Source organism: Tachysurus vachellii, chromosome 2, assembly GCF_030014155.1.
Source record: "Tachysurus vachellii isolate PV-2020 chromosome 2, HZAU_Pvac_v1, whole genome shotgun sequence".
Classification (NCBI taxonomy): Eukaryota; Metazoa; Chordata; class Actinopteri; order Siluriformes; family Bagridae; genus Tachysurus; species Tachysurus vachellii.
This window is the reverse complement of record NC_083461.1, coordinates 15,184,906-15,202,250: the sequence shown is the minus strand read 5'-3', so window position 1 is coordinate 15,202,250 and position 17,345 is coordinate 15,184,906. Positions and strand designations below refer to the sequence as shown.

The 17,345-nt window shown below is 38.0% G+C and overlaps 1 protein-coding gene across 1 annotated transcript in view; it reads right to left on the bottom strand.

The window, feature by feature from the left end:
* The window catches only part of myo1d (myosin 1D), a 59,335-nt gene that overhangs the window by 21,132 nt on the left and 20,858 nt on the right, over positions 1–17,345 (bottom strand). Inside the window, exons 12-17 of the mRNA XM_060858732.1 lie at positions 10,617–10,687; positions 9,716–9,790; positions 9,488–9,620; positions 9,231–9,397; positions 8,350–8,557; positions 1,309–1,532 (exon numbers count right to left, since the gene is read on the bottom strand). Of these exons, the coding sequence (XP_060714715.1) occupies positions 1,309–1,532; positions 8,350–8,557; positions 9,231–9,397; positions 9,488–9,620; positions 9,716–9,790; positions 10,617–10,687 (878 nt within the window). The remainder of the gene's footprint in view (positions 1–1,308; positions 1,533–8,349; positions 8,558–9,230; positions 9,398–9,487; positions 9,621–9,715; positions 9,791–10,616; positions 10,688–17,345) is intronic.

The following is a 17,345-nucleotide window of genomic DNA, read 5'->3' as shown; positions in this document are numbered from 1 at the left end:
GTAGGTACATCAGTAATTAGGATTAAAGTGGTAGGTACAAAATATAGCACATTAATGAAACGTTTGGATGGAAAATAGTAAAACTCAATGCCAGCATTACCAACTACTGCTAACAACAAGTCTAGTTCTTTCTGTAACAAATGTACATTACTCTTATAATATAAAAAAGAAAATATAGGTTGAAGATACATCTTTACAGGGTGAATTCAATATAAGTTGATTTCAAATACCTTGAAATTTAAACAACTCATACCTGAATATCAGTCCTGTGAGAACCACAGACAGACAACCCAAGAGAATATTGCATAAAAATGGAAATAAATATTTACCATCATCCTATTTTATAGTCAAACTACGTGTTATTCATGGGCTTGTGCTATTTTCCACATTTTTTAGTCCATTGCTTTTACTTCTGTATCTTCTACATTGTATAATTATAGCAAAAACATTAGGAATAAAGAACCCATATGGAAATATGCCATGACCAAAAAGTGTTAAATCAAAACTAGAAGCCAGATGACAGCTTTGCACCCTCTGGGTATACACACACACGCTGAGCGCAATTTGGCTGCTTTTATTATTGTTCTAAATAAAAACTACTTGCTAAAAGTCTTGTCAAAATATGCTATTTTTTCCATTTTTAATTTTGTCTTTGGAAATAAATTTATATCCGCAACAGTATTATTTAGATTAAAGTGTTAAGATCAGGCCACATATTAGATTAAGTGTGTCATTGGCTTTGGAATCCAAATACCACAAGTACTGTTACTTTGTCTCACCAACACCGTCTTCAAGGACCAGGATGAGTGAAATATTTCATATACACAAATCACTGAAAGATTTGAATCGCTTAAAGATTCTCAGCTACATATTAAGGTATAGAGTAGCATGTAAGGTACAGATACAAGTTTGGATGTAGATACAGATATATGTATGTGTCTCTACAGTATGTGTCTCCACACAGAAATGTAAAAGAAACAAGCCTGAGGTCAGCTTCTTTGAAAGTTTCTGACTGGGTGAGTGTGGAGGCTAACATATAACATCATGTCATGCTGTATGAGTCAAATAATTACCATGCCAGATCTCTACAAAGAAAACATGCGTCACAGCTAAACATGCTGTTCATTTTCACTGCTCTAGAGTAGGACATAACTGTGAGCTAGAGTCATAACCGACTCCTACATTGCAGCAGTGCATTGATTGCCATTCAGCATCTATATGTATGTGAGACCACAAGACCTAGAGGATGAGAGATAGTTTTAGTGTTTACTAGGATGAGAGATAGTTTTAGTGTTTACTAGTGTTTACCTGTTGTAGATGTTTCGTAGCGCTTCCTCAAACCTGCGCAGCACTTTGGGAGGTGTGGGCCACTTCACGTGCTTGCCGTGATCCTTCATGCTGCGTACGTTTTGGAAGCGCCGGTGCACCTCTCGGATATACGACTTGACTTTGTAACGCTGGTATGCACGCAGAATGATGAGTGCAGCCCGCATACGACGGTAGCGCATCCTAGCAATAGTGCCACGCCATATCTTTAGGAAAATGACAGGAAATGATGGAATGGAACAGAAAACAAAAAAGAATTCATATTATAATAAAAAGCACTAAGAAAATCAGTATACAGATAATGAGAGTTGCAAATATAAACTAACACACACACACACACACAAATAGAAAAAATGGTGATGGCCAAAATGCAATAGTCCTTGACTTGAGCATTAACAATACACGGTAATGGATCTCCAGGGAGCTGTTTAAGCTGCTCAGCTCTGAGTAAAGCTTGTGCCGCACTCTCCCTTCTGTCTACACCGACTTCCTCACACGGGGCAACTAATGTGTGCTTGAATGAATATTTGTATAAATAGAGACATATGGGTCCTTTCATTCATTTCTTTCATTGCCTGAAAAGTAAATATTCATATCCAAGCATCTGGACTAATGACTGGACAGACATTAGTAAACCTTGCATCCAAATCTGCTCCGATAGATGGATAGATAGACAGACAGACAGACAGACAGACAGGCAGGCAGGCAGACAGACAGACAGACAGATAAATAGTTCTTCACGATCAAATCATATTTTCAAATGTATATAATACCAAGCATAATTACATAAGTGATAAATAAAACAAACTAGTGCCAAAAACTGTTTGCTAGATTTAGTTTTTTAAGTCATCAGACCAGACCACTAATGTGGTCATTTTACTGATTTCCTTAAGCACTAAAGCCCATGTTGAGCACTGCTCTGGAAGAGTATTCAAAAAACCATTACAAAAGTGTCCTCGAGGTGTTTTAATAAATGTACTTGTTTAGTCTGATTTATGGGTTATTACTACAAAAAAGTATTTGCTTATTCTGGGGATGTGGGGGCCCTAGTGGTTAAGGTGGTGGTCAGAAGGTCATGAGTTTGAATCTGAGGTCCACCAATCTGCCACTGCTGGGCCCCTGAGCAAGGCCCTTAACCCTCTGTTGCTCAGTTGTATAAAAAATGTAAGTCTCTCTGGATAAGGGAGTCTGCTAAATGCTGTACATGTAAATGATCCATGTGCATTCTATTACTACGCTGAAGAAAATCAACATATCAACATATGAATTTTGAAAAAAGTTTAACCTAAACCTGTCATCATTTACTTATTTACTTTATGTCGATCTTACATATTTTGAAATTCTGTCCCAAATTTAAATAATATTCAGTGAATTATTTTGTCAAGTGTAATTGCATGTAAAGCATGAAATACTTTTCAATACATGTAATGCTTTTAATCACAAAGATTTCAGATTCCAAATGTAAAAAAGTGCTACATAAACAAATGGAGAAAAATGTTTTATTCAATATTATATAATGCAGAAAAGTATGAGCTGAAAGTATGAGCATGTATAATTAATGATTACTGAAATAAAAGGATTTTATCTTCCAAAATAGTCAGTATTTACTACATTTACATGTAACTTTTGATTTTACATTTTAAAAGGAAAGTAGTTTATGTGGTTCAAAGAGACATCATTTACCTAAACAACAGAAACTGTACAGAGCTTTACTTATTAAAACTCCAGGAGTGAAGGAAGAAGATTTTTTTTGTGTTATTTCACAATGATGTTTTGTCTTATTTCACGGAATTAGCATTTTTTGTTGTTGTTGTTGTATAAACATATACTGCAGTACTAGCCTAATCTCATTGTTAAGTTGGGTCAAAATTGGATAGTGGAAACAACCGCTTTACGTGGAACTATTTCCAGGGGATAAAAGTCACTCCAATCTCCTGCATTTTTTACTGCTGGGGAGCAAGAATAACTGCCCTGTTGCCATGTGCTGAAATTGTGATCTGTGAGTCATGCTGCAGGTCCAAGAAACAGCCAGCCACTTCAGCCTGTGCAGTACAACATGCTATATTTAAGTTCCTCGTTAACAGCCAGGATGTGGTCATAAATTAACAATAAATTAACAATAAATTAACAAATAAATAAATAAATAAATAAATAGGATCAGTCGAGTAAGCCTATCCTGTTGTTACTCAGTGGTGACTTTCTTCTATTTCTTAGCAGATGGATTGCTTATTAAGATTTGTTATTATTATTATTATTTGTATTCTTTGCATCTGTGTTAGTTACAGTAGGTGCTATTATAACACCTATTTCTATGAGCCATCTACAAGATCCATAATAAGATTAAACAGGCTGAAAGAGATTGCAGAAAAAAATGGAATCTTTCCCTCCACAACCCTGTGAGTGTGTATGTATGTGTGTGTCTCCCCATCGGAAATCGTTGTGAGTCACTGCACCACACAGTACAAAACCAAACCAGCGACACAACAGTCACTCTATATCACATCTGATCCTGACACTATTGTCATAATATTTCTTGTTTTAAATCGATAAACCAAGATGCCTCCTGTCACTTTAAATCAAAAGTTTCGTGCCAGATACTCATTGTGGAAGCAGTCTGTCCATGTTGATGATGCAGTAGACATTTAAACAGGAGTGCAGCCAGACGGAGCGTACCCAGGGGAATGTGGGTAAATTAGGCCAGGAGCAGCCCCGGTTCCCCCTCCCCTCCTATAAGCCAGTCAGATTGTTGCGTTAACTACTTGGACACATTGCTTCATCGCCTCCCTTTGTTTTTATGGTCCAAATTTACAGCCAGGCTGTGGAAGTCTCATTGCAATAAAGTGTGACAAATTGCTATGCTAACTAGCTCCGATTTGTTTTTTAATGGACTCATTGGTTGAAGAGATGTGATAATTGCCAGTTAGCCTGTTGTCAGACATTGGGCTGCATCCACGGGAATCAATATCACTTCGCAAAATAGTATATTTACAAATGATCACTGTAAACTCTTCTATCCTGAATCAACAGCAATTCCTAATATATGCTATGTATACAAACACTACATGCCTTTTGCCCTCAGGTGTCACCAGACAGTTACAGACGACTGAGAAAATGCATGCTGGCTTATCATCAATCAGCTGGACAGGCACGCAGTGCAGCAAAACCACCCCCAACAATCAGGACTCAAATTCAAGCACACCATTCCTACACATGCAAGACCTCCTGGGGAATATCTGCGGTTTTCCACAAAACACTTGATGCAAGGGTTCTGTCCTGATAGCATCACACTCTGATAGTGTGTCAGTTACAACAGATCCAAACCGCTAATCACCAGAGAGTCGAGGAAAGTGCGGGAACAGTTGGAGAGAGAGAGAAAGAGAGGGAGAGAGAGAAAGAGACTGTCTTCATAAATCAATTATAAAGGACTGAGCTGCATGCAACTGTGAAGGAGACCACCATGTTTTTTTCCAGTGACCTCTAACAGACTGCTAGAGTTGGTTTGTGTGTGTGCGTGTGTGTGTAGGGGGCTGACATTAATGCAACAGCATGGCAACTGACGTAACTGTCACTGCCTCCACATCCACCTAAACGATCTCTCTCTCTCTCTCTCTCTCTCTCTCCCTCTCTCCCTCTCTCCTGACACATAATTAATAATCACTCATATGCCTAATTCAAATCTGTGGACTTTGCTGGTTATTATCTCAAGATTTGTTAAATAGAAATCACGTTTCAATAAGAATTCTTCATTCTCTTCATTGTTTTTTATAACAGAAATTTCAGAAAATCTTAAGCACTATGAAAGTCAACGTTTGCTGCCATAGAAAATATCTTTCACTATAGTGATCTTTCAACTACAGATCACACAATATTCTGGCAAGTCACAAGATGTCGATTAACTATTGATAAAGTACCGATAACAGATTCCAATCAAAATTATGAATGCAAAACTATTTTCATCTCTCAGTGTGTTATGCAGCACTCACGGGAAAGAACATACTGAATGGTCTATTTAACACATTCATTGATTGGCGTCAGTGGCTTTTTTATTTCTCTCATAGTCAAGGGCTAGACTTTAAAATTAGGGTCATATAGCACAAATGTGCTCAAAAGCTCAACTGCCTCAAATATCTAAGTATAAAATTATAAAAACTGTAGAAGAACCAATAATGTTAGTTAATCTAGCTTTTAGGAATCTTAACAGTATTCTACACTAAATTCGATAAATTTCTATGTTGAACAACATTTGAATACATTCAGTAGATTAGGCTTTTCATCGCAAAATACCTCTTGTACTATTATTACACTATAATTACACATTATAATCAAACCTCACTCCCTACTCTGAACATGTAGCTTCACCTTGAACTGAATTGAAACAGTAACAAGCACACACACAGACACACACACACACGCACAAACACACACACACGCACACACACTCAGACACACAGGTGCATTCATGGTTACAAATATAGAATGTTTCTCAGTTTCTCAGTAATGGAAAGCACTGAAAAAACACATCTACAGAGAGAAAACAAGGACTTCGCAGTACAGCTACCTAACAGCAGAATGTAAAATAAATAAATGAATTAAAAAAAACAACAACAGTTCAGACAGACAGCGAGCCTGTGAGTAACAGCAGTAAAAGCTTGGCCAGAGAGATAATGCCAAGTTAGCCATGTTTATTATTTTTTTCCATGCTAACACGCAGCATTCATTTTGTTATATACTGCTAATCATTAAGTTTCAATTACTGTACGTTTATAAAATTGAATTTTTAATCACTTGAAAATGTGCTGCTTTAATCAACACATGCTGTATCAGAAATGTATCATATCGAGGCATCACATTGTATTACCTAATAGCTACATGGATAGAAATCTAACAGAAACTGAAATGAGTTAGCTAGCACATTGGATTAATCTTTTAAACTTTACTGTGTCGAATACAAACAAAAAACACAGTTTTTCCTAACTGGTAATCTCTATTGTTGATTTTCCTTGTTATTCTTATATTCTGATCTATTATCATCTGTTCCTACAGCTGCAAGCCACCATTAGCATGTACCACTTTACATTTACATACCAGATATGTTGCACCCCACACCAATTTTTTCCTAAATTCTTGTATTTGTCCAAGAATTAAGATTCCTAAACATTATTCCAGGTTGTATCTGAGCTAGATCAATAACATTAGTTCTAAAAGTAGTTCTAAATTGAACATAATATAATAATAGATATAGAAATGTTTAACATCATACAAAGATACTTTGAGAAAACCTTTTACATGATTGTTTAATGGTTGTTCTCAATATGTGGACAAATCTGCATAATGTACACAAAAGTATTGTACTGTAAGAACACAAATAAACACAAGCGTGTCAACAATACAAATTCATGAACTAGTGTATATTCAAGCAATAAGAAGCCTTTTAGCAGAGGATGCGAGAGGAAGCAGTGCAAAAATATATTAAATGCCAGTTTTTATGCAGGACTGCTTCTTTAAAGAAAAGTCTGCAGATTTATATGACAAGTCAAAATGAAAGGATTAGTAAGTAAAAGTAAATCCCAGCTGACAGACATTTGAAGAGGCTTGTTGAGTTAAAATCTGGATATTCTAAATGACAGTAAAAATCCATTACAGGAGGAGCCAGTTACATCAGTCATGTAGCTTAGAGCTTTCACAAGACTACAAAGGAATCTGTGATGGATGGATTTACAGTAAACAGCATATTCGTGATATTTTTTATTCATAAAGCTTTTTAACAATCACTGCAACACAGAGGTTAATAAACGGGCATAGAAGATGAATATCATGGAAAACTGAGACTCCTATGCAACGTGCAGAACAAACTGTAAACACATTAAAAAATCATTTGAAGGAGAAATAAAGTTTATGAATTATGAATTTTGCTTTGCTTGTTTTTTTCTATCAAAGCTGTATGAGATGGGTGTTAGCTATTTTAAACATAGGAAAATAAAAAGTTGAGCAGGTCATGCACGTTCTGAATGGCTGTGTGAAATAAGCTGTGAAAGAGCAGTGAATTGAGATGGGCTAAAGGCCAGAATGAGGCGGACGAGTATGCAAATTACGTCTACTTTTAGCTTAGAGCTCTTTTGCTTGGTTGTAGGCTGAGAATAAATGGGAGATACACATATCCTGGGGCTGACACTTAATCAGGAGGAAAAAAATCTATTTATGAAAAATGGCAGCCATTCTGTATAAACAGAGTGTGTATGTTTCTGTCAGTAAGCTTGTTGGGGGATGAGAGCCGTGGCACAGATTCTGCCAAAACTCAAAAAACTGCCACTCTGAACATAAAGCATTTCAGCCTGCTAGGTACTGATAAAAGGCCAGATGTTTTAACACTGACAACAGACACAACAAGACTGAGAAAAGATTCACATGAAGAGTACAATTCAAGGTGAAATTCATGCTCCTTGTGTGTGATTGTGTGTGTTTTGCACCACTGTGCCCATCACTCAGCTCAAGCACAGATATTTTACTCTGTTGAGACAGCTATTGCCTGGGGCTGAACAGCGTGCTTAATAAAGTGGCATTGTCCCTGAAGATGGGACTTTACCTCCAGGGATAAAGTAAAACACAGCAGTGTGAAGCCAATATCTATGTTCGTGAGCCAAAGCATGGCTGTGTCAATCCAAAGGTTGTACAATCAATCTCAGATAGTGGCAGAGTGCAGATTCAACACTATGGTGTCTGCTGCTACTATGGGATTAGGGACACCCATATAAGCCAGAGCAGGGATTTAACTTGGGAGACTACAGCAAGTGTCATGATTTCATAAACTCATATAAAACCATATAAAATGGGAACCAGAAAGCTAAAACCATAAAAACCATTGAAAACATTTCCGAAAACCATGATGTGATGTGTCAGTCTACCTATTATATGTTTCAAGCTTCTGTTTAGAGCTCTAATCTTTTCCTTGGGTTGGGGTTATACTTACTTTTACACTATGCTTTTGCAAATTTTTCAACAATCTTCATCAGGTTATGTTCTCACCTTCTGCAGAAAGAGGACAATCCTCTGCACCATTTGGGCTCTTTGCTCCTCCAGGCTGAAGATGGTACGTGGTGTACGGATAAACACCTTTGTCTTGCCATAGGCCACATCATGCTCAAAGCCGCACCCTTGCAGCAGACGTTTCACTGCCTCCTGATCCGATGGCAGGTCATGGTTCGGCCATGTGAACTCCGAGATCATCTTATACCTGGCAGTGGAAGACAAGGTATATGTGCAATCTTAAAGTTGTGTTTTTGTTTTGTGTTGTGAGGACCAAAGCAGATACAAGCTCTATGGCTTTATTACATTTTCAACTTTTTAACCATTTTCACAAATGTGAGAGCACTCAAAGCCTCAGGTTGTTGGTAAAGGTAAAGTTTTACCATTCTTTGATCATTGCCTTCTTTTAGACATTAGGAAACACAGAGGCATATTTCAGAGATACATTAAAACATCTCTCTTGTTTTTATGCAACCCGAGCATTAAACTGACCCTGACTGGCTTTTTAGAGCTCTGCTATGAGTGTTGTGATGATTTACAGTGAGAACATTAATGAGAACAATTCCTGTACTTAATTTGTGCACAATTTTGGTTGTCATGTTTGACACCTTTTAGACTAAAATAAGGAGTAGCAAAATAACTGCTTGTGTTCGTATCTTAAGCCATACTGTTATTTTCATATCATATTACCACCATGCATTGAATTCCTGTAGAATTTCCAAATACAAGATAGACTATTGCATCAATAAAGCCATCCCAAACTCTTATCATCCCTTCAACATGCTTTGGATTTTGGATTAGTATTAAGTATTTCTATTTTAGAATTTTTGCAGAGGTGATGAAGTTTAACTACATAGATGTGCTTTGCAGAAGACGCTTACCTCTGTAAGAAGCGAGGGTATGTTTGACGGTTAGCAAAGCCAGCACGCCGCACACGGACATTCTCCAGCAGGCCCAAGTACTCTACCTGGTGCTTGCAGCGTTCATACTCAAACAGCAGTGGGGACTTCACGTCATTGGGTTTGATGCAGCGAACATAGTATGGTTCCTGTTCACACCATCAGTAGGGTGACAGATAGTGAATTAGTGTTCACTTAATTAACAAGCAAGAAGATACAGATATTGTCTAAATTCTGACCTTAGATGCCAATTTCTCCACTAGTGAAATCATTGAGTTCTTGAAGAGTGTGGCAGCTGTGAGAGGACGCTTGGTGACCTCAGTGATGCTTAACTTTCCCTCTGGCCACATGGCCTTTAGAACCGGGTTCGAGCTGCAGCACAAGTCATAAAAAAATGGACACATTAAAAAAATGCAAAAGAGTTATGATAGACATGAATAAGCCAGCAGCCTGATGAGGACATTGACCTGTTGTACAACAGCCTCTTGAAGTCCTGGAAAAGGGTGTCCTTGTTCTTGTCAATGAAGCCCACCACAGAGTAGCTGGTAAGGAAAATTTAGAACACAGTGAGAGGAAGAGCTTTCAAACATCTTTGTTTGATAAAGAGAATTAAAACATTATGGAAGTGTCTGAACTGAGAAAATGACAGGAGGTGGGTGGCAGATTGATTTGCTACTCAATCTCAGACTTCTAAGTGCTACATTTATTGTTTCAGGCTCCTGAGAGAAAAACAGCGTCATGTTGCTGACACATAGTGTGCTCTTTTTCTCATATGCTTTCACTAACAAAGGTTTTTTCAGCACCATTTCTTTCACACATACACATACAGTGCAAGGTATGGAAATACTCAAATTATTAATGTAGACCGCTTAAAGTTCTGGTTCTTCAGACCTGGTACTGTAGAAAGAAAATTAATACAGGTGCCAAATTAAAGAAAAAAAAATGGACAAGGCTTTTATCCAGAGAGCACTAGAGCTCACTAAATGGTTTGATAAGTATGAAGTATGAAAATGGCCAGTATGAAAATGCTTAGCATAAATCATGTTATGGCCTTCACAATCATCAACTCTCAATCCAACACCAATGGAAGTTTTTAGGCTGATGTGTTAGACTGCACTCTCCAACACAAACATCAAAACACCAATTAATGGAATATCTTACAGAGAAATTACAATGACTTTTACATGCCAATGTATGGCAATGCTGATTTATTTTAATTTCTATATAACATCTTTTATCACACAGCATGTCTTTTCTTCAGTATACTTGTAACGATATTACCGACAGCACTGTACTGCTAATTCCAGTACCTGTTACTATGGTGAACACAGGAGGATGAAGCACTTAAGCTTTCTGTCGTGTACTTACACCACGTCACCTGCATAGTGGCGAATGCGAAAGTCTCGGTCAAACTCAAGGCTCTTGTCAGTAGGGGAGAGCTATAAAGAGAAACAGATTAAAAAAGGATGGATCTGGCTTTTCATTGATAGTCACAATAGTTTCTATGCTTTTAAAAATAAGAACAGCACAGAAGCAGCCAGCCAAAAAGCACCTGCTCCCAATTCAGAGATACAAAAACCCTGGTCTAATAATCCCCACAGAGAAAAATAGAAGAAAGGCACAGAGACTGAAATAGAAACAAAGAAATTGGGGAGGAATTTTGTACACATTTATGCATATACAATTCAGACAAAAACAGGTCATAAAAGCAAAAGCCAGACAAAGTACATTAGAGTTATAGAACATATACTTTTAGATGATGTATATCTTTGGTATACATATTATGAAGATGGATATGGAAATTTAGGTTTTGACTTAAAATTACATTTAAAAAATGCAATTGTACATTAATAAATTAAAGAACAGACCAAATTATTAAAGAATTTGAAATTTGAACTATTAAAAGAACAGACCAAATCTAAAATCTATTCAGTGGCAGTGAAATGCCTCACGTTGCAAACATCCTAGTAAAGTGTTTATTGTGTGAGTCTGAGAGAGCTACCATGAGGGGGCGCACTGCTTCCTCACATTAGCTTTCCATTAAAAAAAACTATCTGAGCATTGCAACAAGGCCAGTGGAATAGGGAACCTAAACATTAACTTCAGCGTCACCCTTCAACAAGAACATCTAATATCTTTTGTGCACTTTTCTGATGACAAGATTCAGAATCTTTAATGTTGCAATCTGATTGGCTTACTGCACATCAGTGTAGACAGGTTGTAAAGGAAAAAAACATACTTTTAAACAACATATATAATATTCAAATATTTTTTCAAGAGTTTCTCTGAAAGTAGGTGGTTATTTTTCGTTGATGAAAGATACAAGACTTTCGAGTAAATCAACAAAACTGCCAATAGCATCGTAAATAAATACAGAATATCTATAAAATTATAGTTAGTGACTAAATAGCTTAATAGTTCACTGTATCATAAAAAATATAAATAAAATAAGGTATTTAATGAGCTGCTGTGCCACTGATTTTCACTGCAGTAACACTGATGGTGAGGTTTTAAGGTTTTTTCCCCTTAAAAAGATATTAGGGAGAAGAGGCTTAACAAATAGAACAGAACAACTTAATTTATTACTTTAGTCAAGCATATGAATCTCTGTGCTGAAAGTCTAAACACCACTTTTGCCATTGTCACAGCTATATGTGAAAAGGTTTTTTTGTGAGATTAAGATTTTAAGAGAACTTTCTATTTTTGAAATGTCACAGATTGCCATCTGTGTTTTTGTGTTATTTGTACCAATATACCATCCGTTACTAAAGCAGACGATGAGAAGAGTGGTATGTACAAAATATTACTGTTCTCAACAAACCATTAAATTGCACAACATCTAAATTGCACTCATTGCATTGTTTTGCTAATAGCATATTTATAACAGACAGTTGTGTCTTATGCAACAGCAACACCATCTATCATCTAATACACCAAAGCGGGGCAAAGAGTGAAGATGCATACTGTGTCATAGGTTTATGTATACATTTCTGACTGTCCGTGCTTGGGCTCTTTATCTCTTTGTCTCTTTGCTGCTGCAAGGCTTTATGGGCATATTTCGGGTGTGTGTTTGTTTCAGCAGCAGCACACAATAAGCTTACTTCTGAGGGAGCAGAAGGAGCTCGTATCAGGAGTAAAGAGGCCACTTCACCAAGCACTTCACAGAAAGTGGGACAATCAGGAGCTGGATAAAGACCAATTTAAACACTGATGGGAAGAATACCAAAAGAGAGGTGCATTTTCAATGAAAAAGAGAATCCTTAAGGATTGTTTTTGGGCCTGAACACCAGAAGCAGATCACATTTCCACTCTTTGCCCTCCCATCCCATCTGCCTGCACAGCTTTGACAACTTCACGGCTGGCCAGCGCAGGCCAGGCTTCAGATGGATCAGACAGACTTCCGAGCAGCATGCTGAGCTCCCTTTCTTGCCACGTCGATCTCAATCAGTTACACTCGGAGATGCACACACATACGCACATATATAAACAAAGAACTCCAAGGTTCTTCAGAGCAAAAATAGAATATGCAGATGCACAATCCACATTTAATTATCTAGTCAGACGGAAAAGGAAGGAGGCTGGCAGACAGAGATAAGTCACACTGCAGAAAGAGGGGAAAAAGTAAGGGAACTGAGAAGCAGAAAGGCTTCGCACCTCATCTAAATATAGCAAGCATCCTCAACACAACACCTCGAAGGCTCTAACACACCCTGTTTTTTGACGACACCAAAAGAAAGCAGATGTGACGTGGAGCAGATAATTAAGAGATGAGAGCAGATTAATGGCTAAGTAAATGTCGACTTTTATAAGTAGGAAAAAGTTTCAGGAGTCACAGCATGTATACAGTACTCTGTGTACATTTAGATATATATATGTGTGTGTGTGTGTGTGATATATAAACATGAGTTACTGAGTTTTATGAGGCACATCAAACAGGTTTTTCTGAGTTGCAAATAAGGGTACACAGCTATAAGGTTGGGTCTTGATGGATCATCCAGCTCCACCCCAACCCCTCTGGCTTTATTGCAACCCCCAACAGTGTGCCACTCTGCCCACCACCTGTGCTTCTTTCAACAGCACGATCATTATGATGGCCCCGGAATATACTCACTCTAACCACTGTCAGAGTGTAAGGAAAGACCAGTCAAAGCAACCTCGTGTTTCAATTTAACCTGAAGCCCTGGATTATAATGGAAAGATCAAAACAGTTTGAATAGAACAGTATCTCACAAATTAGATGTAGTTGTGAAAACTTAAATGAATGCATGCAAATCTCAGATTTTAACAACTCCAGAAATTAAGTTTACATTTAAATTTTATACCTAAATCAGCAAGGTGATGATGATGATGGTGAAGATACACCTCCCAAAGTTAAGTGATCTTGATCACTTTTACACCTCAACAAATCAACACCCATCTAACATAGAAGCAGAAGCAGGCACTATGGCAAGAATACATACTGTATAATGCCCAAGTGTGACACGTAAAAGATGCTGATTTCAACCAGTGTATCTGACCCAGGGCAAAACGTCAAAGCAGCTTTTTTTCAGAACAATTCTCCTTTTTTTCAGAACAATTTTGCTTGAAATTCATTCATTCATAGATTCTCCTTCTGTTTTTTTCTGGCAGGCGGTGTGTTAGTAACAGACTGAGAAGGTCATTCCAGCCGGTGTCTATCCTCAGCCACAGATTCCAGCTCTTACTGGGGATCCAGACGTTTCCATGCCAACTTTGAGTCCAGCAAATCCTGGGTCTTTTCCAGGGTGTCAGGAATGGCTGGGACTATTCCCTACCTGGACACTAGGGGGATATTCTGGCAGCTTTTGTGTCTTGTGCCATGTGCTTTTGTTATTGTTGTGTATCATTTGTGTTTGCCCCACCCTATCCTTAATCCGTTCACAGGACTTCCCATTTTTTTTCAGGGAGCTTTTACTCTGGATTATTTTCCTGGCGTTTGGAATTCTTTTCCCCAGTGGACTTCACTCCGCACCTGTTCCTGCGGGGGACGCCCCTTCACTTCCTGTTTTTTCCGTCGCTCGACCCTTTTTGATCGGCTGTCATTAACTTTTGACGTCGCTCCCCCACCTGCCTCGCCACGTGCCTCGCCACGTGCCTCGCCCCTCCACCTGCCTCGCTGCATGCCTCGCTCCCCCCACCTGCCTTGCAGCATGGCTCACTCCCCCCCACCTGCAGCGCAGCATGCCTCACTCCCCCCCACCTGCCTCGCAGCATGGCTCACTCCCCCCACCTGCCTCGCCACGTTCCTCCTTGTCCTTGGCTTGCTGTCTTCATTTGTTGATGTTTCTGTTTCTGTGTTTTGTGTCCCTAGTGTTTCCAACCTTTCGGTATTTTTTTCCCTTAATAAACCCCTTTTAAGTTATCCTTGCATATGGGTCTTTTCATCCATGAAGACACCCCTGTTTTTTTGACACAGGGCCAGTGGGCCATGCCTCAAAGTCCTACTAAGAGTTCTAAAGTGCCCAAACCTCCTGTCAATTCGGAGCTGCAGCAGCTCTTCTCTGAGGCTCTCCCAGCTTCTCAAGCTCCTCACACTAAAATGGAGAAAACCCTTTGGAGAAACCTGTATTTGCAACCTGTTACTACCTGACTCATGACCACAGGTGAGGATGGGGACACAAAATGCTCCTGATAAAGATAGATCTGCAAACTCAGTACCTGCTCCACCATCACAAACCAGTACAGCGACTGTTATAGGAAAAGATTCTTCTGCAAATAAGAAAGATATTCCTGTATACTGCTTCTAGCCTCCCAATACTGGACACTACTCTAACCTTTTCTTTGACTTGAAAAATATCCTGTCCATGAAAAGATGTCTGGATAAAATTTGTTAAAACTGTCCATAAATTTTTAGTGCGCTACTATGCTACTATAAAAATACATAATTCAGTAAGGGCAGAATAAGTAAAAGATTATTAACCAATTGGAGATAAAAATGTCTACTAAAATACCACCATATTTTGAAGACCATTCTTACGAATGGCAATTTTTCTGCGTTCCTCTTGTGCTTGAACCTGAGCCACTTAATTCACCATGTTTCCACCCAAAAATAGTAAACAGTAAGCACAATACTCTTTTACACTCCTGCATCTCATGATTTAATAAACTCCATTCTGCTCTGTGAAGGTCTGAGCAGGGTTCAGAAATCAGCCGCTAATGGGCTTCATTGCCTTGCCCTGTCTAATCAAGGTTTCATCAGATAATGAGCATGCTCTCGCCTCCATTCAACCATCTGCAGTGACGGCCTCCTGTCACATGTCTCACCTTCACCCACCATGTGCTCACAGAAAGGAGAAAGAGAACAGAACAACCAGTAAACAAGAGGGAGAACTGAAGCCCTCCCACCCTTCTCCAAACATAGAAGCCTTGTGTGAATGACTGTGTCAGCAAATAACTGTAATTAAGAGCTGCTGGGAAGCAAGGCATTTAAAATAACACACATCTGGGATGAGAGGGTCACAGTGAGAGAATACGTGAGTCACTAAAAACATGAAAAAAGTTTTTATAAGAAAAAATGATATGGCAGTGGCAACTATATATCATACACTAGGTTATTAGACTTGACAGATAACAGATCTAGGACATATCTGCCAATATCTTTGTCTTCTGTGTATCCAACACTACATACACATGGATGCATGCATAGTGCATATTGCTTAGTGCATATTTGCTAGCATACACAGTCTTCATGATTAGCATCTTCCATTGTCTTGTCTATGGCTTGTGTGCTGAAAGTACTATCAGCTGCAAAAGTATTTAAGAGATTTACTTGATTTTCTTGAACGGTTTGAGCCAGATGTGAATTTAATGGAATCAGATGGGTTCAGGTATGAATCACAGTAAGCAACATGCTCACATCTGCAACCCTTCAGTACCTCACAACTAGGTATTATTCCATTTCTATCATAGCAATTTGTAATTTTACTAAAATTTTTCAGAAATTTATTAACATATTTTGATTTTTCACTGTTTATAGATAGCGTATTAGGACCTCCTGGTGGTCCAGCTGTGGCAACCCCGAACAGGGAGCAACATAGATAATGTTTTAAAACAAAATTTAAGCAACAATACCTGGTTCTTGAATTGGACCACAACCATATAAAATGTTAATAATTTTATTTGTTAGTTGCTTATAATGCGAAATATATTATATGAATTCTATGCATTTTTCATGCTATTTGAACGCACAATTATGAGCCAGTCAAACACAGGCAAAATGAGAATTGGATCAGCTAAATTATTTGGGGGAAAAACCCTGAAAACTTGCTCAAGAAATCATATCAATCAACTATCTAGCATTTTATTCCCCTTGTACCTGCAGGCACAAATGTTATAACTAAAAATCACCTGACACACAGTCATAGTCTTCAGCATGTTGTAACTACATGTAGCAAGCCATACACACAACTGTTATCTTAATCTATTATCTCAAAGTTAAAACAAATTTGAAACCAGTTCAACAAATAAAACTAAAATAAAAGCTTGCGTGCTCAATTATAGTAGTTGATTCCAAGTGTTTCAGTGGCAACATATTGGCCTTGTAATCAGGTGTCACAAATCCTGATGCTAGCTTCATATTTCTTTAGCTAACATTATTTTAATACACTAGCCTAAGCATGAAGAAAATCATGCTGTAAGCCTATAATCTAGTAGCACAATAAAAAGACCAGAGAAAGCTGTCTCCTTAATTTTTTAAGGTAGATCCAATAGATTTTAGCTTAGATTTTAGATCCAATATTTTTAGAGTGTGGTCACCGTAGTAACCACCCCATCCATGTATCATGGCTGGGCCGATTTGAGTCTATGCTAATTAATTCCGTCTCTGTTGACAAATGTCTGAGGTTGTTGAGATCTTATAACTCTTAGAACTACAAATCTATTCCATAAGCCTCATTTTAGTTAGTGATAAACAAATATGCTGTAAATAGTAACAAAACTGACACTTCAGGGACATTTAAAAACAACAATTTAAAATCTAATCGTTAATACATTTTTTAAAAGCTTTTTACATTTGAAATCATGTAGGCAGAGGCTTTAATATCGTTGAGGACTCCCAAAAATCCTGACACCTGTAAACAT